We start from the raw sequence: 25,794 nt of genomic DNA, 5'->3' as shown, positions 1-25,794 counted from the left end.
ATTTTTCTATACGATGGAACCAATCATTGAAACAACCATTCCATTCGGAAGTTGGGGTCTCCAAAATGGCCGTTTTGTAGGCGTCCACAGCTTCTTCAGGTGATGAAAATCTCTGACCACGCAATTTATTCTTTATTTTAGGGAAAGTATAGAAATCATTAGGGCTTAGGTCGGGGCTATACGGCGGATGATCTAATAATTCTATGTTTTTTTGCTCTAAAAACTCTTTTGTTCTGTGCGCGGTGTGAGAACTCTCATTGTCGTGATGGAGGATGATGCGGCGGTTGCACTTCTCTTTACGGAGTTCAGAAATGACTTTGTGGCAAACAATTTCATTCAAATCAACCATTCTGCATTAACCGTTCTTTGTCCCTCAAGAGGAATAGTCGCAACATGGCCGGTTTTGGAGACAAACGTGGCCACCATTTTTTTTGCAACATTCCGTGAACGAACAATTTTTGTTGGCTTTAACTCATTTTCGAACACCCAAACTCGAGACTGGTTTTTTGTTTCGGGTTCGTACGCATATATCCAGGATTCGTCACCTGATACGATGTTATATACAGCATTCGAGGATCCTGCGTGGAATCTTTCGAGAGTTCTGACGCACCAAGTAACGCGAGCCGCTTTTTGCTCTTAACAGAGCAAATGCGGTATCCATCGGGAAAACAACTTTTTTACACCTAATTGTTCATGCAAGATTATTTGTATTTGCCTCATGCCAATGTCTAAAGTTGCCTGAATTTCGCGGTATGTCACATGTCGATCTTCCTCAATCAGCTTACGCACAGCATCAACGTTTTCTTTGGTGACTGCAGATTTTGGACGACCTTGACGGGGATCATCACTGAGCTTGACACGTCCACGTTGAAATTCAGCAAACCAGCGATAAATTGTGGTTTTGGATGGGGCTTCATCACCAAATGCAGAAATCATCCGGTCAACACACTGTTTTTGTGTTAAACCACTTCGAAAGTCATAATAAATCATCGCTCTAGAATTTTCTCAATGACTAAACAAGTTTGACAAGACCGAGAATTTTTTTTTAAATAAATAAATGGTACTTATTCGATTTTTAAAACCAAGCAGTGTTCAATTAAAAAGATTTTAATATGACAGGAACAGTGGAAATATTCCATTCCCGATACTTTTAGTGCAGCCTATGTATATCGTTGTCTTGTGCCCATAGTACAGGCTATGCCTAGTTAGGGGCAAGATAATTTGTGTAAGAGTGTGTCAATTATTATAGGTACAAGGAGTCCGCATGACTTGTCTGTTACTTGTACTTATAAAAATAGCATCATAAAACTATAGCGACTTCGCGTCCGTGACCACCAAATTAAACTTCTTTATTCATTTTCCTCTTAGATAATTTATACGTCTAGATAGTCTCTTGCTGTTAGACGACCGAATAAAAACAGGCCAGGAATATTAGTGTGCGTGACAAGCTAATTCTTACATTAGCGATTAGTGTGACACTTTGTCTTCGTGTGCGTGAATCTCTCAAAATAGAGGTTGGTTCTCACTCGCACTCATTTTTTTTCGACGTTTTCTCAGCAGTCATAGTCATATACATAAATTATATAAGATATTTATTTAGAATGTCATTTTATGCGGCGGATTATTTTCCATCAATTTTCTGAAATACTCATACGCGAATGGAACGATGTCTGGTCTACTGGCGTTGCTTTGGTGTGCCTGGTCCATCCTGTTATGGAAAACTCCTATTTTTATTATCAACCAATTACTATCTGAACAACATTTTTCACTCTTATCGTGTTCACTTTTTTACTATAATTTTCTTAACACTTTTTTTTTATTAATAGTCGTCGGTAGGTTAAGTTTGTTTTGTATAATGCATCAACTTGCATAGGTATAATGAATATATAATCAATAACTGTAATAAATACAACAAGCGCTCAGTTTTAAATACTTACTTTAAAAAAGTCGACTATTGACTGTTAATATGTCAACAACAAAAAGTACGAAAAATATCTTTTATTGGAAGCCCGTACTCTTTATTTACCTGCTTTGAAATCAGATAAACTATATTTCTGATAATAAGTCAAGAAGACCGTGCACTATGGTTATAAACCAGAACTCAGATTATTGTGAGATGGATTTCAAGAGAATACCTTTTAGTCATAAAACCTAATGATTACCGATTATTTTCAACACCAACCGACAATCACGTACAATATTTTATCAAACAAATCTATAATTATGAATGTAACTCATATTAAAACAAAAAGGGGTATATTATATTAAAAGACATAATTCACATCCAAGCATTTATTAATATGAATTGCATTCATACATACAACTAGATTAACATGGAATGTAGACAGACTAAATAAAAGGTCATTTACAAACAAACAACTAAAATTATTGTAAATAAAATTATTTGACGATTGGACGAAGTTCCTGAAAAACGTTCCAAGCCACAAACATTACATTTTAAAGAATTCGTGTTTAAAGTTTAATAAATATTCCATACATGTGGGTTAGGCTACTAAGTCATGATGTCATTTAAAGACAGTAGGGCTGCCATTTTTTGTCAGTCCGTTAATATGAATCACGTGACCACAAAAGTCCTTTACTCAATTTTGACATGATTGTGGTTTGGAACGTTTTTCTGGAATTACGTCCAATTATGTATATACTTATATAATATCCCAAACAAAAATCAACAATTTTGATAATGACCTTTTCAACAATATAACGAGATTCATTACAATAAGCAATTATTATTAAAAACTGACAAAACGATTAAGATTATAATATAATATAAAGATTTAACATTGCTCAATAATTTTAACAACAGTTTCTGGTAGATTTTTATAGTAAAATTAAAAAAAAATCGCTGAGCATTTAGGGCTACGTTTCACTGTGACACCACGATGGCGCGACTGGTTGCTACCAAATTAGACACCGGAGTCATGACGCGTCCGAGTTGGTCGCGCCATCAAATTGGTTGCGCAACCAAACAGATACCAGTTGAGTAAGGCCCGGTTTCCACTAAAGCGGAGATGTGAGCTGTGAGATCTCGAAATCAGTCAACTGATATCTACGAACTTATCCTCCTTTTTTAAGTTAAAATACTTCGCTAAACTACTAAAGTCGGTTAAATATACGGAAGGGACGCCTTTTGCATTCATGTCAGTCATTCATTCAGTTGAATAAATAACGCTTTCGGGTGTGCGAGACAAACGAGGGCGTCGTAACAAAAAAAATGAGACATCTCCTACGCTTGATTGATTTCCACCGAAGCTAAGCGGAGAGAATATGTGGAAATATCAAAACGCATCTCATCTCTTCTCCGCTTTAGTGGACACCGGGCCTATTACTGTATAGAGCTATATAGTTTGTTGGTAGCGGCGACTGGTTGCGGCACTGTGGTTTCCCGGTGTAATACAGCCCTAAATGCGGCTTCCATTAAATTTAAGCGTTTTTACCAAATTACGATTTATTTGCTTCGTCAATACTCTTGAGGGTATAAATCAAAATTAATTGTAATATATTAATTAACTTACTATGTAGCACAAACTTTAACATGTCCTTACAAATAATTTTCAGAATACACTCGAATAAAATTAATTGTGCTGTCTTCATACATAAGAAAAGCACGGTTCAAATTGGGTTTTACTTTAAATAAAACCGACTTCATGTGAGAAGTATATATGTGGATATTTTATTGGTTTTATACATAAAGTAAGCAGACAAGAAGGAAACATGAAAAGACAAATTTCGAAATTCTATAAAAGTTCAGAACAAACACATTACAAACAGCTACATGTCTACCTTATTAGCTTTATGTTTAGTTTAAGGATTGGTCTCAACTGCGTTCCGACTATCTAGTCGGCATGTGGTATCTGCCACACTACCTAAGAACAATAGCGTTTTTTATTACGACAAATTGCATCTTTCAAAATTTATAACATACGCATCGTGTTATTTTACATTGAAATTAATTAAATACAAAATACTTAATGATGACATGTAATCCCAGTGTCTTTCTTATTTCTTGTAGTATTATTTTACAAAGTTTTACTAAGCAACCCGACCCGAGTTTCAATTATTATCACTGTTTAACAGAACATGTTCACGTCGACGTCACACATTCTTCGAGGCTGGCTCGAGTACGACCACTTGGGCGTTGTATTAGTCGCCGCACTTTGCGACTAAGCCTGCGGTATCTAGTTGGAGCGCAGCGGAGACCAATCCTTAATTTAAGGCTTTATATAATCCAATTATGATCACAATTAAACAATCCGTTAATTTCAAGTGCTGTCTTATTTCATATAATAACATTATTATTTCATATTTTTCTGTAAGAATTCACTTAATTATTACAACAACATTTATATGTATAGCCTATAGCCTAGTAAAATGTATTGATATCATGAAAAAAAAAATAGAAAAGATAAAGACTTCAAAATTACATATTTAAAACCAAGTTATTAAAAGCTAAGCCAGATTTCTACTTGAAATCATGTTTAAGAAAATCAGACCAATTAAGAACATTTATTTTAAGAAAAAAAATTGTTTTTTTTTAAAGCTATAAAGAAAGTTCTAAATAATAAACTTAAAGAAAATAATTAAGTAATTAATCTCTATATTAATATTTTTCTTTGAGCATATTTGATTAGTAAAATATTTAATTTGTTAAATGATAAAAATATTCTTAACTAAGCTGATAATTAATATTAAGATTACGAAAAAAAAATTGAGAATTGGTATTAAAATGAGTATACTTTTACAGAGACACTTCGATATCTTAAACCATGGTTATTTGAGGTTGTTTATCCGGAAATTGAATATCAAGTTATATAGAGATATTTATTCATCGTCAAAGTAGTCAACATGTTCGCCTGGTGTAAATTTAGCAGAGAGCAACACTTTCATGCATTTCTTTGCAGTCATTTCAGGCTTTAGCAAGGTGCCCTGATTTTTAAATGATGTAAAGACATCTTTCAGATTCAAATTAACAGTTTTATCGATTATATAATCAATCATAGCTGTCTCGACGGGTCCAGGGGCATAGTTGAGTACTCTGATATGTTTTTTCTCCTCGGCAAGTACTTTGAAATACATTTCTCTAGCAGCTTTACCGCTGCAATAATAAGCCATCCCACTCATTGGTTTAATAGCACACAGTGATGTTATATTAACAATGATCACCCTATCCTCAATGCTCTCAAATATCTTTAGGAACTGTGTGTTGAGCGAGATTACTTTAAACACATTTAAATCAAAGTATTCACGGAGCTCATTAATATCCTCCATTCTAGATGTTTCAACAGACAGGTTGCCAAGAGAACCGACATTGTGGAAAATAAGACTGTTCTCAAAATCAGTTACTTTACGTCCGCTCAAGGCTTCCACAATTACATCATTCATCTGCTTTTCGGAAGCAGACGCTAGATCAATAGATTTAGAAATGACTTTTACATCATCAGATTCACAGAGTTTGGCTGTAGTTGCCAGCTCATCTTTGTTGCGTGCTAACAGCAGCATAATTGATTTCGGGCCGAGATTCTTTGATAACTCAGCTGCTATAGCCCTGCCAATGCCTTGTGACGCCCCAGAAATCACACAGAATGATGCGCCTGACAAATAATTGGATGCCATTTTACTTACAATAATTTACTCCTGCAGAAGCTTTTCAAGATCTGTGTCTCCGACAACTGGGTCTAGATCGCAACCTTCTCGCATCAACCGGTCAATACAGTCAGCTCGATATGCAGCCAAGTTGTCAACAACTTTATTCTTCTTCTTCAATGCCTGTAATTTCCTTTCTGCAAATAAATATGAGCTTATATTATGATGTTGCTAGTCAGAATGCCAACGACTTAATAAATCTCTTGATAAGTTCACAATGTACGTTGATAACCTTTGCTATGAGCATTTGCCTATTTGCGCTGATCACATAGATATACATATATAGTAGATAATTACAGTTTATATAATAATCTATAACATTGAGCAATGATTTTGTGGTTAATTAATGTAATCTATTTTTAAGAACCTGTTTTATACTTCGTCAAGTTCAAGATTTATTAATAAGGTTTCATGCTAATTTTGTAGAGTTGCACAAGAATACAAATTATTAAAATCTAAAACATAATAAGTTTGGTTTTTTAACATTTTTGTTTTTTTTTTTATGAAAATAATGGGCGAGACGAGCAGGATGTACAGCTGATGGAGAGTGATACACCCTGCACAATACAATGCATTGCCATTCAAGATTATAGAAAACCCAAAAATTCTGAGTGGCACTACAACTGCACTCATCACTTGAGACATCACTTCAGACCGAAACACAGTAATGCTTACACATTATTGCTTCACGGCAGAAATAGGCACCATTGTAGTACCCATAATCTAGCTAGCATCCGGTGTAAAGAAGGCTCCCACTGGTAAACATGATAATAGGGAATATGCATTTTTTTTTAAGTTCATTGCTAAAGTATTTAAAAAAATTGTTTAAACGGCCCACAGACAATTTAACATGCCATTTTGCCTTGGCGAACACAAACAAAGAGACACACATACAAACAAAAGAAGATAAAGGTAAACACTAGCATCACTTTTGAAACGTTATAAATATACCTGTATTTTTTCTTCACAAAATAAAATCCTCATCAAAAATATTGTTGTAGACAGTATTCTAAAAAAGTGATTCCCATGAACCCTAGGTCCTTCACTTGTTTGCATTGTTGAAGTTATGATATTAATGTTTAATTTATATTCTACTAGCTTTTACCCGCGACTTAGTCTGTCTTGAATAGTTACATTGTGAATTTTTTTTTATTTTAATGATACTATTCAAATAATACACACACAAACTGCTCTTTCCGTGACTGGCAGTGCTCTTCAATGATACAGCCGATATACCTTGTCAGTGTGGACAGTCTCTTTAATAGTAGGTATTTTCCTGTGAACTTTTAATCTTTTATTTCAACCCCATGTAGGTCAAAGTTTTAAAAATGCTTGAACAAATATTTATAAATTATTTCTTATGAAGTGCCTAAATACAAAGTTTCATGGTCTCAGGTTGTGGCTTCATCTTAGAGCACCGGCACAGAAGGCCGGAGGTTGTGGGTTCGAGTCCCACATAGTTCATAGAATTTTGTTGTTTTTCAAATTTTATTAGTGTAAGATCATCATAACATATAAAGAGTTCCAATCAGAGTAGTAGAAGATAATTTACTTTAATTTATCTTAGCTGTTTATTGCTTACTTCTAACTTACTTAAGTATTTATCTCAATGTTAAGTAAAAACAAACTATGAATGAGTCTGATTACCTAGTCTTTGCAATGATAAGAGTTATCTTCCTTGTAATTTAAAACAGCATTAACACCAGGGGTGCAGCAGGGGGGAGGGTATGGGTGTGTAATGACCACCTTAGACACTCTTTGCCCCACCCAGGGCACTTGAAAAATCGATAGACCATTGGGACAGCAAGACAAAATCGTTGCTATGATGACTGACCTATGTCAATCGTCGTAGCGGCGTTTCATCTTCATAAAAAGCAAACAGTAACTGTTATTAATGTAGCTAACTAAACAAATACAAATTATTGATTAATTATCAACCTACTATGCAAATTACCAGGTAAAATTATATTTTTATGTGCATTCTGCATGATTAACAAAAAAACTTACCAAGAATCGCAAGATATTCAGCAGAATCAGATAGTTTTTCAGAGTCGCTTTCTAGTTTAAAATTGTCCTCAAATTCTGGTGCAACTTCAATTTCTTTTTTGTTACAACCCCAAGGATCCATCAAATCTAAAACATTACTTCTGTAAGATTAAGTACAGACTAACAGTAACAGGCGAAGCGTAGTATTCTTAACAACACGTCCACTCACTTGGAGGTGACCAGCCAAATAAAATAGAAAATGTAGATATAATATTGACAGCGGGTGAATATAAATGGGGATTGGTGTTCTAATGTAAGAAATAATGAGTGGGAGATTTTCTCTACTTTCACGTTTTCAACAGGTTTAGCTATATGAATTTGTCACGACAATCGCCACACACAGAATTTATCAATAGTATCCCAAGAGTATATAAAGTATTTTTGAATCTTGTTCTTGACAGTTGACACTTTACATGTGACACTTGATAGAAAAGAATATTTTTTACCGATGATTAATCAATGTATGGATCTGGTCGAACATAAAAATATCATACAGTTTTAATAATAAAATATGGCTGCCTGATGTGCGCGAAAATATAATAGTAGTAGGTAAAAATAATTATGGCGGGACGATGACACTGTCGCTATTTGGCACTATTTTGAGAAATGTAAAGTACTGTTTGCACTATGTGCAGCAAGAAATTGTCTTATAAATCGACAACTAGAAATCTTAAAACCTTAAAACTCCTGAAGAAGAAACACCTTTAAGCTTGCACTAAACATTTGTAGTACCAGTTCAAAATCCATTCATTGATGTATGTATATATAATAATTCAACAAGTTACACTTAGACTTAAAAAAAAGTTGCTAACAGCTAGTATTAATTAATTAAAAAAATGGGGATACAACGGAATAGTTAATAACAACTGGAAGGTTAAAGTTCTTTAGTATGGGATCCAATGGCACTAGTAACCCCACATTTAGAAATCAAAATGTATCATGACTGTTTTCCAATTACAGTACTAGAGCGCATTATGCGGCATAATCATAACTTAACGTTGAGTGTTCCAACTACAGCTACGCTTCGCACAATCGAGCACTCTCAAAAGTACTGCTTTCACGTTTTGCGTATAATAGATACCAACTCAGTGGTAGAAAATTAACGTGTGTTTTTTCTATAAGTTGGCATTGATCCAAATATTAACTATCGGTAGTAATATTGTTTATTGTTGAAAAAATTTTGAAATTTTTATTTTCGTTGTAGTTTTTTAGAAATAATAGAAACTTAATTCAGCTACTGTCTTAAAAAAATTTAAGTATGGATAAAGGCACAACATTAGCGAAAAATTATTGAAATATTCTTCGTTTCTTGTATTTTGCTTTGAGCTGATGGTCTTGTTACCAATGCTCTAAATAAATAAAACTAAAACTAATGAAGCTACAGACATTGACTATTTTATTTTATATAACACATTTAAAATGTGAAGACAATTTCATTTTAGAATTTAAAAAGTATACACAAATTTATTGTACAGAAATATACTTTTGTCAACATTGCAATGGCTTGATCGAATCATCTAATGAAGCAGACATCATAAATGAAATTTCGTGGAAATGAACATATTTACCAAAATGAGACAACATTTTATTATCTTATTAGATTGCTAACTCTATGAATATTTTTTTTCAACACTGAACTTAGTACACAAGCACTCTGCTGGTGCATTTTAAAACTAATTCATGTTCCAATTAAGCATCAGCACAATTCGGTATTTTGCGGTACTGAGTCGCATTATGCTCTATAATTGGAAAACTACCGATGTATGTAATTTGTGTAATATTTAGGCAATTGTAAATTATGCTGGACTACTAATCACAAATGTGACAATCTTTTTAATTCTTGTTCAAAACTAAGTGTTATTGAATGCAGGCCATCTTTTTGACCGTCAAAATCAATAGATATATTTTTCATTTCTCATACTCGGAAAGTAATGTTGTCTTGATCTGATTATTGGATGGAAAATGCTGCTTCCCTCCTTAGAGAGGGAAAAACTCATATAAATTACTTTCCACCTAAGGGCCGGAATGAACTTCAAAAATAGAACTGCTTTCAGCTGTGAAGAGTTTTATGTAAAAAAAACTAACTAAAAAAAAGCTGCGGCCATGTGACTTTCTACACAGCCAGTGAGCTCACACTGAGTTCGCGCAAACTTCTTTGAGCGGAATAAGCCGCAACAATTACGCGGAGAGTTCCATATTTAAAATTCGTGATAAATTGTCCTAATTTGACAATTAATTTTAAATAGGTACTACTACTAATATTATGATTTAATATCAATAAATAGTTTAGATATACAACATATTCGAAATGAAAAGTAAAGTGCTTAACACGGGTAAAAGAATCAATTTCTACTCGGACTATAGCCGCCCGAGCGCAGCAAGGTCTAAATAGGTACCTCGGGAATTGATTCTTTCGACCCTAGGTTAACAATCTACTATTTCCCATCATCAATCCAATTCAAGCACCAAGCAAAAAAATATATACTTACGTCAACTGGTAACATCAACCGACCGGCCGTCTGGTCGCAATTTTGACGTGGTCTGTCATTCGCAACAAAGGCCTGTATTAGTCACACGTATTTACGTTAGTTGATTGGTGTCACACATTTGATAAACCTCGAGTTGATTAGTTTTTTTCCTTTCCAACCTTAAGTAACCTTATTATTTCTTCAACTTGATCTGTAAGTAATTAATTTAACGAAAGAGGGTGCGTTAACCAAATTACTCAACCATTTGATGTATTCGCATACAACTGTAAAATAATTTCTATCACGAGTGCCCCATAAAGTACGATGTCACTAAAGCTCTCGTGGCTTTATTTCCACTATAATGTAAAAAAACCAAATGCTTAGCAAACATTTTGAAGACTGTTCATCAAGATCAGAAGATTATAATTCAATTCGACAGGCCCTTAGCACTCTGAAAATTGTTAAGTTGTATAACAATGTTTTTAAAACAAAGTCTTCTAACTTAACAGAGAACAATTTGTACATGTCATTGTCAACTACTTATCATTATCATAAACATAATTTTTTACACCAGTGACGGAGGAAAAGATTAATGAAGATATCTTTATGGTACCTATAATTACCAAGTTTAACGTTAGGTACTTTTAATTCAGATGGGGTTCAAAGAATGAGAATCACAGTATCCTCAGAAAATGATTCGCAACAACTAGGACCAGGGCCGTCTGGTATGGTCAGAAAAACCTGCTTTTAGGAACGATCTTGCTATGATGTAAGATTTATCAAGTGAAGATGAGAGTGAGCAAATACCGGAAAATGTCAGCGCTGAAACTGTTCTTAAAAAGGAATTTATATGTCACCGCCCTAAAAAAAGGGTCAAACTTGATGAAAATCTCATAAAATGGTGGAGCATATAGAGCAATAGTGAAGAATTAAAACTATTATCACAAATAGCTCGCAGATTTTTGTCAAACCTGGTGGTTGTTGTGGCAATGGTTCAAGCGAACACTATTGTTTAGTGGTGCTGGATTTTATTTACAAACCTTTGCGTAACAGACTCGACAAGGTGGAAATATTGCTTTTTACCATAAACATAATTCTATTATTTTTTATGTCTACTACTCATTAATAAACATTTTAAAAACAATACTATTATTCTTGTTATTTTATTTCTGCACCCATATAATCCCTGTAAAAAAAATCATAATCCACATCCGCATTCGCATCCATTTATGTATCCGCGAATATAAAAATATGCATCGGCAACATCCCTTTGGACGGCCTGATATGTGTTCACATACTGCTGACTTTCGTCAGTTTTTGGTACTCCTAAATTCTTTAAGTCAGCCTGAAATGCTGCGTTTAGTTTTTCTAATGTAAGACAAGCCACAGTCACAAATTAGTTTACAGACTTCTCCGCGTCTTGCAGGGAAATATTATACAACGTCTCAAGAATTGCTGGATCTTCTTGTGTCGCTGAAAAATAGTGTTTATTAAAGATAGTTTTAGGATTCTGCTACTTCTGTCCGTAATACGCTTTATATAGGACAAGTAGACTGGTTGATGTGGCACTGTTGGCACAGTACTCTGTTCGGACGTCAGACGAGGATTAGGTGGACTCTCTGAAACAAACATTTACCCACAGAAGGAAGTTGTCTCTGTCTTAAGACAGAAGACATATCAGTGTGGGTTGCCTTTCTGTAAATAATGGTGCTTATTGAACCGTCTGCTTTGCGTAAGTGTAACTAAAATCCTAAAAAAGCAGCCTACTGCTTTTTTAGAAAGTAGTAATATCCTAATATTACTTTCTCTTTTAATAATATGAATTTTATATCGTAGTCCGTGGGTAATACTTATAAGGTTACGATGTTACAATATATTGAGCTGTAGATAGGGCACTGTCTTGAATTTTCTAACCTATACAAATTAAATTTGTAACCAAAATTAATGAACGATGCGAGAGTCGAACCCGTGCCTCTCGGGTTTCGTCTGAGCGGTCTTACCGACTGAGCCAACCGTTCGAGTTAGTTTTGCTCTTACTCGATTGGTTGGGTGATTGTTAAACACTATGTAGTTTAAATGTAAAATGTGTAATATGTTTAGGGCTTGATAATACATAATATTGTTTGCAAGAGTTCTCCAACATGTTATTGAATCGCAAGTTAACGTGTATTCTTTTTTAATCTCTTCAATACCAACATATTTTTGGAATATTTCATTTTTAGTTGGGGATATGCGAAATATTTCGCGAACTTTTCACTATAGGTACCTATTAAGTCGTGATATTCAAATTGCTGATCAGATATTACTGAAGTCAACACCATCTTCATCGCCATCTGAATCGTAATCTGAAACATCGTTTCCAGAGCTCACGGTCGTCTAGCTAAAGTTTCCAAACGTCATCAATTCATCTTCATCTATTCCTTCTTCTTCCAATGTAAATGTTTTTTCATCTACTGCGTCCAAATTTTTATAAAAAATGTCCATAATCGCAATGCATTTCTGATCATATGTTGGTAAAGACTCCTAATTTCACCGTCATCTGCACCCATCAGTTATTTCAGCCACAATATCATTTTCAATGGACATTTCGAAAAATTTATAGCGTGATACAAAAGATAACGTAAAAAGAAAAGTAAAAAAATGTTTCAAACGGATTTCGTATCATCCCGGAAACACCGCACAAGAAAGTTCATTCCACAGCTTTGTAGTACGTGGAAGAAAGCTCCTTGAAAACCTCACTGTGGAGGACCGCCACACATCCAGATGGTGGGTATGATATCCTAACTTGCGGCGTGTCGTGCAAAGGTGGAATTCGGCGGCAGGAATCAGGTTAAACAGCTCTTCTGAACATTCCCCGTGATAAATGCGGTAGAAGACACACAATGCAGCGACATCTCTACGCAACGCCAAGTGATCCAGCCGTTCACAGAGCTCTGTCACGTAGAACAGATTCAACGAAAGCGTGATAAGCTAATAATGTTGTTTGTAAACAAGTAACATTTTTTTTTGCCGAAGAGCATAAACAAATTTGTTGATTTTGCTACAAACGTTTGAAATATGTGATTCCCATCGAATGGTGTCATCCAAGATCAATCCCAGAAACTTTGTTTGATTTGCTGTGTTATCAGTGGTGGTATTATAATTAACATTTAGAACTGGGTTTTCGTCTTTAGTTGCGTTTAATTGAACATAATTTGTCTTTGCCAGATTTATCTTAATGTCTAATCCATTGACTAATTGAATTCATCGTCATGTTAGTGTCAGCTTCATGATCACTTACGGAGGCATTTTTGTCAGAAGCCACAACAATGGAAATATCGTCTGCAAAGAGGACATATTTGTATTTTGTTATGTTTATAATGTCATTAATATAAATTAGAAATAGAAACGGGCCAAGAAAACTTCCCTGACGAACCCCGTATTTAGTTAATTTATGGTCAGACGCGTATGACTTCATCTCGTTAAATTCATCAAGTTTTGGTCCTTTTAGATTTTTCCAGGGCGTTCGATTGTTTGAATATCAATCTACTTTTATCAAAATTAAAGTATTATGGTTTTGACACTGAAACTGTCCAATGTTTTGCAAGTTATTTGAGTAGCCGATACCAATACGTGCGCATTGAGAATTCTGACGGCAGTTCTCTAATATCAAAGAAGTTAGCAGTGAGGCACATGGAGTGCCACAAGGATCTATTTAGGGCCCAATTTTGTTTATCTTGTTCACTGCTGACATTATCAAGGAGGTTCATAATAGCAATATGCAAATATACGCCGACGACATGCGATTGTATATCTCCTGCAAGCCGTGTGATATAAATGATGCTATTAATAAGCTAAATGAAGATCTCTCTAGAGTAGCTGCATGGTCAGCTAGTAATTATTATTTATTTCAGCTTATTGCTCAATCCAGCCAAAACTAAATTTGTAATTTTTGGCAGTAAATATCAACTCGATAAACTATTGAGCCATCGATTGATATATCACTATTAGGGCTACCCATAGAAAGCGTTTTTGAAGCGCGTAATCTTGGCCTGAATATGGATTGTGAATTAAGATACAAAAACCATATAGCTGAATGCCTCAAGGCTTGCTTTTATAGATTAAAAGTTCTGTATATAATGAGATCATACCTAAAAGAAGAATTACGCATAAAACTTGTTGAATCTTTGGTTTTATCTAAACTTAATTATATGGATACAGTATATGGCCCGAGGTTGCTAGTTTCAACTCAGAAGTTGGTGCAACGAGTGCAGAACGCATGCGCGAGATTCTGTTTTGACATACCATGGAGGGCACGTGTCATACCGTTTCTTAATCAGAACCTTTGGATCAAAATGTTGCACCGTCGTAAACTGCATATGGCGTGTCTTCTGTTCGGGGTCATAAAACATCAAACACCGTCTTATCTAAGTACAAAGTTGAAGTGGTTGGCAGCAACCAGGTCTCAATGATCGTTGCAACTGGAAACAGAGCGGCATTTCTCTGCTGCATTGAAAGGCAGCTTACGATATGCAGCGACGAAATGTTGGAATAATATTCCACCACCAATCCGGAGCCAGCGTAGTTTACCTAGTTTTAAGGCTAATTTTAAAGAAATTTATTTTTCTAGCACCAAAAAAAAAAGAAGAACTATTAACTATAGACACCAGTGCAATCTAGATTGCTTGTTAAAGGTTTTTGTATGTATAATATTATCTGGAACTATAGTTACATGAGGTAAGGTAAGGTTAAGAACCTGCTACCTAAGATAAAAAGTGTAATTAGAAAGGCGTGCGCTACTTATAGCATTCGTGTGTGGCGTCATTTAGTGGTCCCACTGGAAGATCAGCGCTGGTTGCGACAGTAATCAGCATTATGCTGAAGTTTGAGCAATTAGTGACAAAACTCCAAATTGTAATTTGTTTTGTATAAATGTTTTTTCTATTATAATATTATGTAAATATTGTGTTTACGAAAATCGGGTCTCAAATAAAATTTGAAGTTTGACAAAAACAATGGAATAGATGAATCTTAAAGAGAAAACAAAATCAAATCTTCGGTAGTAGTTAGTTCCCAGAGTCATAATTCAATTATTGTATCGAAAATCTGATTTAAATATCCTTCCAAGTCTGTTACGAGAATTCCGACTTTCCCATTCCGCGCATTTAATTTTCCAAAATTCAGAGAACTTGGTATACCGGAGTTTTTTTGACTCAAAAACGTTTTCTCACAAAATTCTTTAGTCATAAAATTTGTCTTAGTTCTCGTTATGAAATATCTGTTTTGGTGGAGGAAATCAAATAAAACAGGTTTATTCTGGACCATGCTAGAGAAAATAGAATTTTAGATTCGTAAATATCGTTGGATCTTGCGGAAAATGTTAGATTTATTTCAATCAATTATTTTTTAACAATAAGAATTATACATTTATTTGAAACTCCGTTTTAAAATGGGAATTTATCACATAAATTTGAAGAGAACGAACTTTTGTTTTACACTTAACCTTACAGGAGGTTCTACTTTTACTTTACGTTCAACACTTAAAATAATAAAAAATTGGCTGAGAGCAACAATGGGCCAAGAAAGAATTTCAAGTTTAGCTCTTTTATACATACACCGAAATGTTGAAATTAATATTGATTCGGTAATTAATAAGTTTGCTACTGAAAAAAAAAGAAAATTAGATTTTATCTGTTGAAATAATTATTTTATATTTGTGATATTATGTATCATTCTTACGTATTATGTAGTATTTTATTAAATTACAAAAAAAAAATACGTTTATGTTACTTTATTATTAATAATTTTTAATAACCATTATGTTCCTTAAAACCCTAAAGTTTATTTTTGTAAAGTGTTTTTATTTTACATAGAGATTTAAAAGTGTTATTAAAAAAGTAAAAAATTTTTTTTCCTTTAACCCTCTCTTACAGTTACAAGGCGACTTCTTGAAGTTATTACCCCCCCCTAAGAAAATGTCGTAAAGACGCCACTGGTTACAAATAAATATATTTCTTTCTTGATAGTTTAAGTAAATCTGGGAATGTACCACCGGCGAAAGATAAGTTAATCAAAAATGTCAGAACAGTTAATAGACCACCACAACATGCCTTCAAAACTTTCTTCTCCTTCGGAGTTAGTATTTTTTAATGACATAATCTCGTTTCCAACCTCAACTTCCAACATAGGTCTTATGAAAATAGTTCCCAAAAAGCTTTGATTGGTTGGTGCTTGCAGATGTCCATTTGTAGTCAGACCGTCATCAGTCAATTCGATAAAGTAATCATGAAATTCATTTGCTATTCTGTAGGGGCTAACCCCTAATCTAAATTCGGAAGTATTTTTAATATTAATGTTCTCTATAATCTTATATTTGTTTGCAGTACTTATTTCATTGTCAATTACAGCCCATGACGACGGTTATTGCTCGAGCCCCGAAGCCCGTGAACTCTGGAGTGCTGTCTTCCACGCTTTTTCTTCTGCATATCAATGATATGTTGGACATCTCCAACAAACATTGCTATGCAGACGACAGCACTGGTGATGCCGTATACACGGGCCATGTAGGTCTCTCTCGGGAAATCGTCGACCAGTGCCGGGAGAAACTTGTGTCTTCTATCGAGTCCTCTCTTGATAAGGTCGCAGAATAGGGTAAAAGCTTCGACCAGAATCGGAATACTGGGACTCGAAATCTCGAGCAATTGCCAATTCCGTGGCTATCTGGAAGGCAGAGCCTAATTGGTTTCGAAGAAGCTGGGAGTAATTAATAGAGCACGGCAATACTTCAAGCCCAGGTCCGGCCACACATGAAGTATTGCTGTCATCTCTGATCTAGCGCACCCCAGTATCAGCTCGATTCATTTGATCGCGTGCAACGCAGAGCATTTCGAATTGTCGGGGACCCAGTGCTCTGTGAACGGCTTCATTGTGTGTCTTCTATCACATTTATCACGGGGAGTGTTGCGAAGAGCTGTTTCACCTAATTCCTGCCGCCAAATTCCACCACGAAACGCCACAAGTTAGGATATCATCCCCACCATCTGCATGTGTGGCAGTCCTCCACAGTGCGGTTTTCAAGGAGCTTTCCTCCACGCACTACAAAGCTGTGGAATGAACTTTCTTGTGCAGTGTTTCCGGGACGATATGACGTGTTTACTTTCAAAAAAAGCGCGTACACCTTCCTTAAAGGCCGGCAACGCTCTTGTGATTCCTCTGGTGTTGCAAGAGAATGTGGGCGGCAGTGATCACTTAACACCGGGTACGCTCGTTTGTCCTCCTTTTCCATAAAAAAAGGACCAAAACTTTCGTTTACAAAAATTAAGTTACAAATATTATATTCGTACTTACAATACATAAACTTGAAGACAAAATAATTCCATAAATTAAACATTAATAAATTATTTTTTAGGTTACAATGGACAATAATATAGAACATACCTATTCAAATTCATATTTCAAATTCAAATATTTTTATTCAAAATAGGATGTGAAATCACTGATTGAAAGTCAAAAAAACTACCACCCATTCCAAAGTGAATGCCTCAGGCCTGAGAAGAATGGGCGCAACAAACTCAACGGGCTTTTCTTTTTTCATCAAAAATATGTTTTAGAATTAAAGTAACATTTACAAAGTAACATTGTACAATTAAACTTATTATTTAATAGCCTGAGGGCGGTCGCTCCATTCCCAATCTGTGGTATCATTAAGAAAGTCATTTATGTTATAGTAACCTTTACCACACAAACGTTTTTTAACAATTTTGAATAACGTAACACCTTTGTTTTGAACATTTTCTGGGATCTTGTTGTAAAAGCATATACATCGCCCCACAAAAGACTTACTAACTCGACTTAGCCGAGTAGTAGGCATCATCAGTTTATGTCTGTTCCTGGTGTTAACATTATGGTTATGACAGTTTCTGGCAAATTCACTTATGTGCCTATGAACATACATTACATTATCAAGAATATATTGAGAAGCAACAGTCAAGATGTTAATTTCTTTGAATTTTGCTCTCAATGATTCCCTAGGACCTAGGTTATAAATAGCGCGAATAGCCCTCTTCTGCAGCACAAATATTGTATTAATATCGGCAACGTTGCCCCATAGCAATATACCATAGGACATAATACTATGGAAATAACTAAAGTATACTAGTCACGCCGTATCTATGTCAGTTAATTGTCTAATTTTTTTAACCGCGTATGCTGCAGAACTAAGTCTGTTCCCCAATCCTTCAATATGGGGGCCCCATTGTAATTTGGAATCTAGAGTTATGCCAAGAAATATAGCAGATTCCACCGGTTCTATCACCTCTCCATTTAACAAAACATTTGCATTTACATTTTTGACATTTGGTACGGTAAATTTAATGAATTTAGTTTTCTTGCTATTTAACAATAGGTTATTAGCGCTAAACCAGTACACGATGTCAGATAAAATATCGTTCACTTCGTCATACATAGCTTGGTTTTTTTTCACTTTGAAAATCAGTGAAGTGTCGTCCGCAAACAATACTACCTTATGTTTTTTTCTGTATAAGATTAGGAAGATCATTTATATAGATAAGGAAGAGGAACGGTCCAAGAATAGACCCTTGTGGTACCCCCATACTGAGAGGAGTCCCAGGAGATCTCCTGCCATTCACGTCGACCCTCTGAATTCTATTGTTTAGATATGAAGTCAGAAGATCGAGCGCAGTTCCTTTTATGCCATAGTGGTATAGCTTCCTGACCAGCGTTGAATGTTGAACACAATCAAAAGCCTTAGATAAATCACAGAAGATGCCAAGTGCATTTTGCGATTCCTCCCAGGCATCAAAAATATTCTTGATCAGCTCAACACCTGCATCCGTTGTTGAACGTCCCCTAGTAAAGCCAAATTGTTTCAAATGAAGTAACTTATGAGAGTTAAAGTAAGTAAGCATTTGGCTTAAAATTATTTTTTCAAAAATTTTACTAAGGGTCGGCAAAACCGACACAGGACGATAGTTGTTCGGGTCAGAAGAGCATCCCGACTTAAATATTGGTGTAATTTTACTATGTTTCAGAAGGTCAGGAAACACGCCACGATTAATACAATTATTAAATACTATTGCAAGATATGGTGCTATGACAAACTAAATATTTTCATATTAATAAAATACAAATAATAGTATTTTATTAATATTAAATTATTATTGTATTAATTGTATTGAATAAAATTTTTAGTTTTTTGATACTTTTCAGTTTTTGAAGTCAGTTTTTTAAGCGTAGTTTTTTTTTTTTACTTTTTGGTCTCAGTTTATAATGACCTGAATGGAAACTCCTAAAAAAGCCGTACACAAAAAAATACCATCCAGATAAACAAAATTTTCATAAAATGAAAACTAAATTTACTATGTAAAATTTTTATGGGACCAAATGACATTTATTCTGCATCGAATACGTAAATCGGATCATAAATCTCAGAGTAATCGGTGTCGGTAAAACATACATTAAAAAAAATACCGATCGAATTGATAACCTCCTCCTTTTTGAAGTCGGCTAAAAATATGAAGTAAGTACCTATTTCATGTTGGCCAAAGTGTGATTAGATAGGTACTTTTTTATAATAAATCTTAACATTGAGGCAAATTGAAATCATTATATTATTAATCATAATAATTTATAATTGCTAGGTAGGTACGTAAGGCTTTGGCCAGGCCTAGTAAAAAAAACAAACAAATACGAACACAAAGACGTGGCGCAAGTACTGTACATACAAAATAGAATAGTTGGTCTCACAAGTCACAACTCAGCAAGCGTTCGCATGATTACAAAATTCTTTGTCAATTCTAGAAACATTCAATAGTAAAGTTTATCCTTAGACAATAAAGACTACATTCGAATATGTCAGTGTATGTAATGACATTCAAAACAACTCTCTATCCGTATATAATTATACATTTTAACACAAAAGCATAAGGTTGGTTTTCAAACGTGGTAGTGCAAGTGATAAAAACAGTTTTCATGGAGTTGCGAATGGTTGCTCTAGACGCAGCTGCCCTCTTTCCCCGCTACCCGCGTTCCCTCCCGCTCTTCAATGATACCCCGCTGCGTCGCGCCGACAAAGATTATGTTATCAGTACTATCATATGAGTGTTTTTATATAATATCCATTTAGCTTTATCTACAGAAATTCATAGACGTTGAAGAAGGTGGTGGTATGGCACATAGTGAATGTTTGCTTAAATGGTCTTAATTGTGTGGGTTAATTTAGAAACTTCATTTATTGCTTGTTTATTTTGCTTCTTGGTTAATTTTAACTTAACTTCTTGTTCCTAAGAAAAAGGCCATCGATAAACGGACAGTAAAGTCAATTTTGGCTTCTTTCTTTTTTTATATCACTAATACGAAGCTTGTAAAAATGCTATCCATAAATGACATGCAGAGCTAGGGAGAAAATTCATGGTAGGAATAGGATCGTGCATCCATTATCATTCTCCAAGCAAATACCTAAATAAATAAAGTCCTATAATCTCAATTAAAGGTTTACTTGTCACATATACTAAAATTGAATTAAAATAACTTAAACTTAAAAATAATTCACTAATACAATGTGCACAACCTACACGTTTTGGATTCAAACATATTTCCTAGCCTTCAGCTACTGCTGATAACCATAACATGCCGCATCTGATTAGTCTTATCTTTGACGTATTTAGAGCGCGACTCACTGCCATTCTGGTTATTTTGACGGGAAGGTCGGTCACGTGACCCGTCGGCGGCGCGGCGCACGCGGGTCGCGGGGAGCGGGGTGAGGCTCCGGCTAGACTCTCCAGTAGCCGAACCGAACCATCCGTCTGCTGCCTCGACTGATTGTCGAGTCGCGAGTCGCGACCGCGAGCCAGCCCGCAGCAGAGCCTTCGGACCGCGATCGACGCCTTCATGTGTCACAGCCGCACTGTACACGGTATCCGCGGACAAAGCGACAACTCTCACGAAACGGACCGCGCTCCGATGAAGTGAGGCATCTATATCAATGCGCTAATGAGCGAGGTTTCGTTTATTTTTGCACGGTTCCGGGTGCGACGGGGGCGGGGCCCCGCGCGGGTCGCGGGGGGCGGACGGGTCGGGTCGGCGCGGCGCGGGCCGCAGTCATGATACAATCGTTGTGGAGAGAGGTCACGCGCGCGGCCGTCGCGCGCTAGTCGGGCGGGGGTCGCAGCTGGACCGCGATGGACGTGGTCACGCCGCACATCAGTTCCGTGCTGAGGACGTACCAGGCCAGCGCGCCGCGCAGCCTGCAGGGCCCGGGCGCCGGCCGGCCGGCGGCGGGCCCCGCGCCCCCGGGCCCCGCGCCCCCGGGCCCCGCGCGCGCTCCGCCGCCGCTGCTGCTGGCGGCCGACGGCGCGGGCGAGCGCGGCGAGACGGCGCTGGAGGGCGAGCGCATCTCGTGCTTCAGCGTGGGCGGCGAGCGGCGCCTGTGTCTGCCGCAGATCCTGACGTCGGTGCTGACGGACTTCAGCCTGGAGCAGATCAACCGCGTGTGCGACGAGCTGCAGATCTACTGCTCGCGCTGCACGCCCGAGCAGCTGCACGAGCTGAAGGCGACGCGCGTGCTGCCGCGCTCGGCGCCGTCGTGCGGGCTCATCACGCAGACGGACGCGGAGCGGCTGTGCGCGGCGCTGCTGCCCGCCGCGCGCGCGTGTGCCCCGCTGCCGCCGCCCGCCTTCCGCGTGTACCACGAGTGCTTCGGCGGCGCGCGCGGCCGCCTGGCGCCGGGCCCCGCGCTGGTGCAGTGCGCCGACTGCCGCGCCGTGTTCGCGCCGCGCCGCTTCGTGGCGCACTCGCACGCGCCCGAGCACCGCACGTGCCACTGGGGCTTCGACTCGGCGCGCTGGCGCCGCTTCCTGCTGGTGAGCGAGGACGAGCGCGACCGCGGGAAGTGCGAGGCGCTGCTGGACCAGCTGTCGGCGCGGGAGGCGGCGCCCGCGCTCGGGTCGCTGAAGCACCACCTGCCGGTCAAGAGGAAACAGGTGAGTCACTGTTCCTATTGGAACCCTATTAGAATGAGGCTCGACGAAATTTATCGATTTCTTCATTCGACCTCGCCTCCCCGACCTGAGTTGTATACTCTATGTCTTCCACGTGTTAACAGTTAATACTATGGCTTACCAATTACTTGCTATCAAATTATCTGCTCAATATTATCTATTCGTTTATAAACCAATATTATAATGTAGTCAAAAAAAACACAAGTAGAGTTTTTAATTTGTTTTTATAAACGTAGTCTCTACATTTTCAATTACTATGATAATATAGGAAAGTATGTTAACTATTTCTGAAATTGACGAATCGTGAGGCTTCCATTGTCTTAATTAAACCCATAGATAATAAATACCCTTTTTTTACCTTCACCATAAAAATTGCCTCTCTACGTCATACTATTATTATATCGGTACGTCAAAGTTCAAACTCATGTCAATTGAATTATCAGACATTAACCGCTTAGTAAAGAAATGATTTATTCTTCCTTAATTTTCTAGGAGAAAAACCTTTTTATAAATGCTTAATACTTTGTTTTGTCTATGGATAGTACAGAATACCGAATATAAGAGTAAATTAAGTCTCTACCATACTCTTCTAAAATAAGCATAAAATACCATTTTTATACTAAGTTTGTGGAAGAAGAGAAGAATTAACTAATATTATTTGACCATCGGAGTCCCGTATCTATTCCCAATGAATTAATCTCTAATATTACTATGAATAACAATCATAATTAAATAGTATCTCACGCACCCAAGTATCGAATTGGGTCTCGAAATAATTCGGTTGTCACCTGGAAGGTAAAGCCGAAATGAGTTCGAAGATTCTGGGCGTCATCAATAGGCCAAGGGCAAAATTCAAAATTACAGCGCTATACAACGCGCAGGTCCGGCTAAATATGGAGATTGTCCTCATTTTTGGTCTGATGCACCCCAGTATCAGCTCAAACCATTAGAGCACGTGCAACGCTGAGCTGCTCGAATTGTCGAGAAAACCAGTGCTTTGGGAAGCGGTTCGATCACCTTCACATGGCCCGCCAAAAGCTTTCATATCTTCCTCACGATCTGGATGTGTGGCGGGAACGCCAGTAAAGCCATCTGCAGTGCGGTTCTCAAGGAACTTTCTGCTCCCGTCGTATGGCTTTAAAAAAACACCGTTTTTTTGGCTAAGAGTTGCCCGTGGGTGTCTTGCCTGTTCTTCTTACGAGAATTTCACAGGAAATCGTACTAAATTGTCAGCCTTAGTAATTTCAAACATATCTATCAGTACATAGACATAGAGGTCAATTCCAAATGTTTCATCATCATCGTCATCAGCTGGAAGACGTCAACTGCTGGACAAAGGCCTCCCGCAAAGATCTCTATGACGATCGGTCCTGCGCTGCCCTCATCCAACGTATTTTGGCGATCTTGACCAGATACCAACAATTCGTCTTTCGGTACGTAGTCGCCATTCGAGGACTTTACTGCCCCACCGGTGATCTGTCCGTCGAACTATGTGCCCTGCCACTTCAGTTTCGCAATCATCTTAATGTTATGACGCCCCAAGAGCGTTTGAAGAAGTTGTTTGGCTTGAGAGTTAGAGTAGAATGATTATATATATAGAGAGGAAAGTGATATTAAATTATTTAAATAGATAAAGCAAAAAATCTTTGCTCAAAATCATATAGTACAAATTAGTTCTCATCATTTAAACGTATTGAAAATACTACTTAGTAGATCTCGTTTAAACCATTTTCGGTGGAAGTTTGCATGGTAATGTACATCATATATTTTTTTAAAGAAGTTACTGGGGGAGGGACACTCATTTTATCACTTTGCAAGTGTCTTCTCGCGCAACTGAATAGTAGTTTAGAAAAACTGATATTAGAAACCTCAAAATCATTTTTGCATACCTATCCCACCTACCCATATCCCACAAGTATGGGTTTAATGAAAAAAAAAATTGAGTTTCAGTTCTAAGTATGGGGATCAAATTTTTTGTGTGGAAATGTTAATGCGGTTCACAGAATACATCTACTTACCAAGCTTCAACAGTATAGTCTTTGTAGTTTTGGAAAAAAGTGGCTGTGACAAACACGAACAGACAGACAGACAACATGACGAATCGAAGTTTTTTGCCATTTGGCTACGGAACCCTACAAAGTGTTCTCCACGCAACGAGCCACGCCTTTATGATAATAAATGCGTGTTCGGCAGTCGCTTCGGCCGCGCATGCATGATTGAGCGTCTCGCATGCCTTGAAGCTAATCAACGTAATTACACGTACATTGTACTACCTCATTATCGTGTTGCGCCGCGGTTGCTTTTTCTTCATGACGTATACCTGTTATGGCCCTGATAGACTCGCGAACCGTACACACGTGCGAGCCAGTTTTTTTTTGCGTTAAAAGTGAATTGATGTGCATCTGTTTGAAATAGATAAAACTGTTCGTGTAACCTTGAAACCTTCCTAACTTTTCTGTAATAAAGTACTTTTTTATTATTATTGAGTGATGTTCATATATTATTAGTTTTGATGTTGCAATGTTTTCCAGGCATTAAAGTAAAAAATCAATGTATTTATCATTTTAAATAATATTATAAACACACTAAAAATCTTTGACCGTGCAAATACATTTATAATAGTACCAAGTCCTTTTTTAAATTTATTTATTTAAGATTAGAAACTGCAATATACATTGACGAGCGCAAATGTAGTGCCACTCAGAATTTTTGGGTTTTTCAAGAATCCTGAGTGGGTAGGGCGTATTAATTACCATCAGCTGAACGTCCTGCTCGTCTCGTCCCATATTTTTTGTTAAAAAGTTGACTCTACAGTTTTTTTATAGTATAGATAATATTTATTTGACATTGGTTGACCGTCGTCTTGCTGTCTATCATAGGCCTCCCCCAAACCTCTCCACACCTTCCGTTTGCACACTTTATCTAATATATAAAATTCTAGTGTCCCGGTGTTTGTTACCAAACACCTCCGAAACGGCTAAACCAATTTGTTTGAAAATTTTTGTGTATATCGAGTAGGTCTGAGAATCGGCCAACATTATTATGATTCAGCATTAAAAATACATACAACTTCAAATTTTCACCCGTCGACGATCAACACCTATTTTTGTATCGGGTTTATATATCGGTATACTATTCCATCCACAAATCCGCTATAGGGTTGCAAGATGGCAATCGAATATAATAATTATTGTAGTACAATAAATTTTCATTCCCGACTCGTGGTCACACCAGTATGACTACGAGTAATTTTTTTTTTCTCGTCGTCACACCAAGGATTTTACTACACCTGTTGGTAATTGATGAAAGTGATGTGTCAATGTCTATTCTCATGATCTCGACATTCTCGATAGTTTAGATAACGAATGACTATGAATGGAAAATGTTTTTTTTTTCTCGTCTTCACACCACGGGTTTTACTCCACTTTTTACATCTTAACGTTAGTGGTGTGATAACTACAATCTGCCAAAATACGCAAGATGTATAACTTTTGTACATAGGTACAAAATTTTATGTATTACGAGTTGACCCGACAGACGTTGTTCTGTATATACAATAAATAAAATACTGTTTTTTATGAATTTGTCAATAATATATCATAACATCAAGAATTATTTCGTAA

General features: G+C 36.9%; 2 protein-coding genes across 3 annotated transcripts in view; one reads left to right on the top strand and one right to left on the bottom strand.

Moving 5' to 3' along the window:
- Window positions 1-3,879: 3,879 nt before the first annotated feature.
- Window positions 3,880-5,778, bottom strand: LOC126973909 (sepiapterin reductase). Its single transcript, XM_050821280.1, has one exon. The coding sequence runs from the start codon at window positions 5,629-5,631 to the stop codon at window positions 4,840-4,842; it is 792 nt and encodes a 263-aa protein (XP_050677237.1). The 5' UTR covers window positions 5,632-5,778; the 3' UTR covers window positions 3,880-4,839.
- Window positions 5,779-21,285: 15,507 nt separating this feature from the next.
- The window catches only part of LOC126973884 (ski oncogene), a 91,251-nt gene continuing 86,742 nt past the window's right edge, over window positions 21,286-25,794 (top strand). For both annotated transcript variants that reach the window (XR_007731435.1, XM_050821244.1), the window contains exon 1: window positions 21,286-22,153. Coding sequence is in view for 1 of the 2 variants with exons in the window: in XM_050821244.1 (XP_050677201.1) it covers window positions 21,353-22,153 (801 nt within the window). In the remaining variant the exon portion in view is untranslated. The remainder of the gene's footprint in view (window positions 22,154-25,794) is intronic.

Source organism: Leptidea sinapis, chromosome 30, assembly GCF_905404315.1.
Source record: "Leptidea sinapis chromosome 30, ilLepSina1.1, whole genome shotgun sequence".
Taxonomy (NCBI): Eukaryota; Metazoa; Arthropoda; class Insecta; order Lepidoptera; family Pieridae; genus Leptidea; species Leptidea sinapis.
This window is presented reverse-complemented; position numbering and strand designations above follow the sequence as displayed.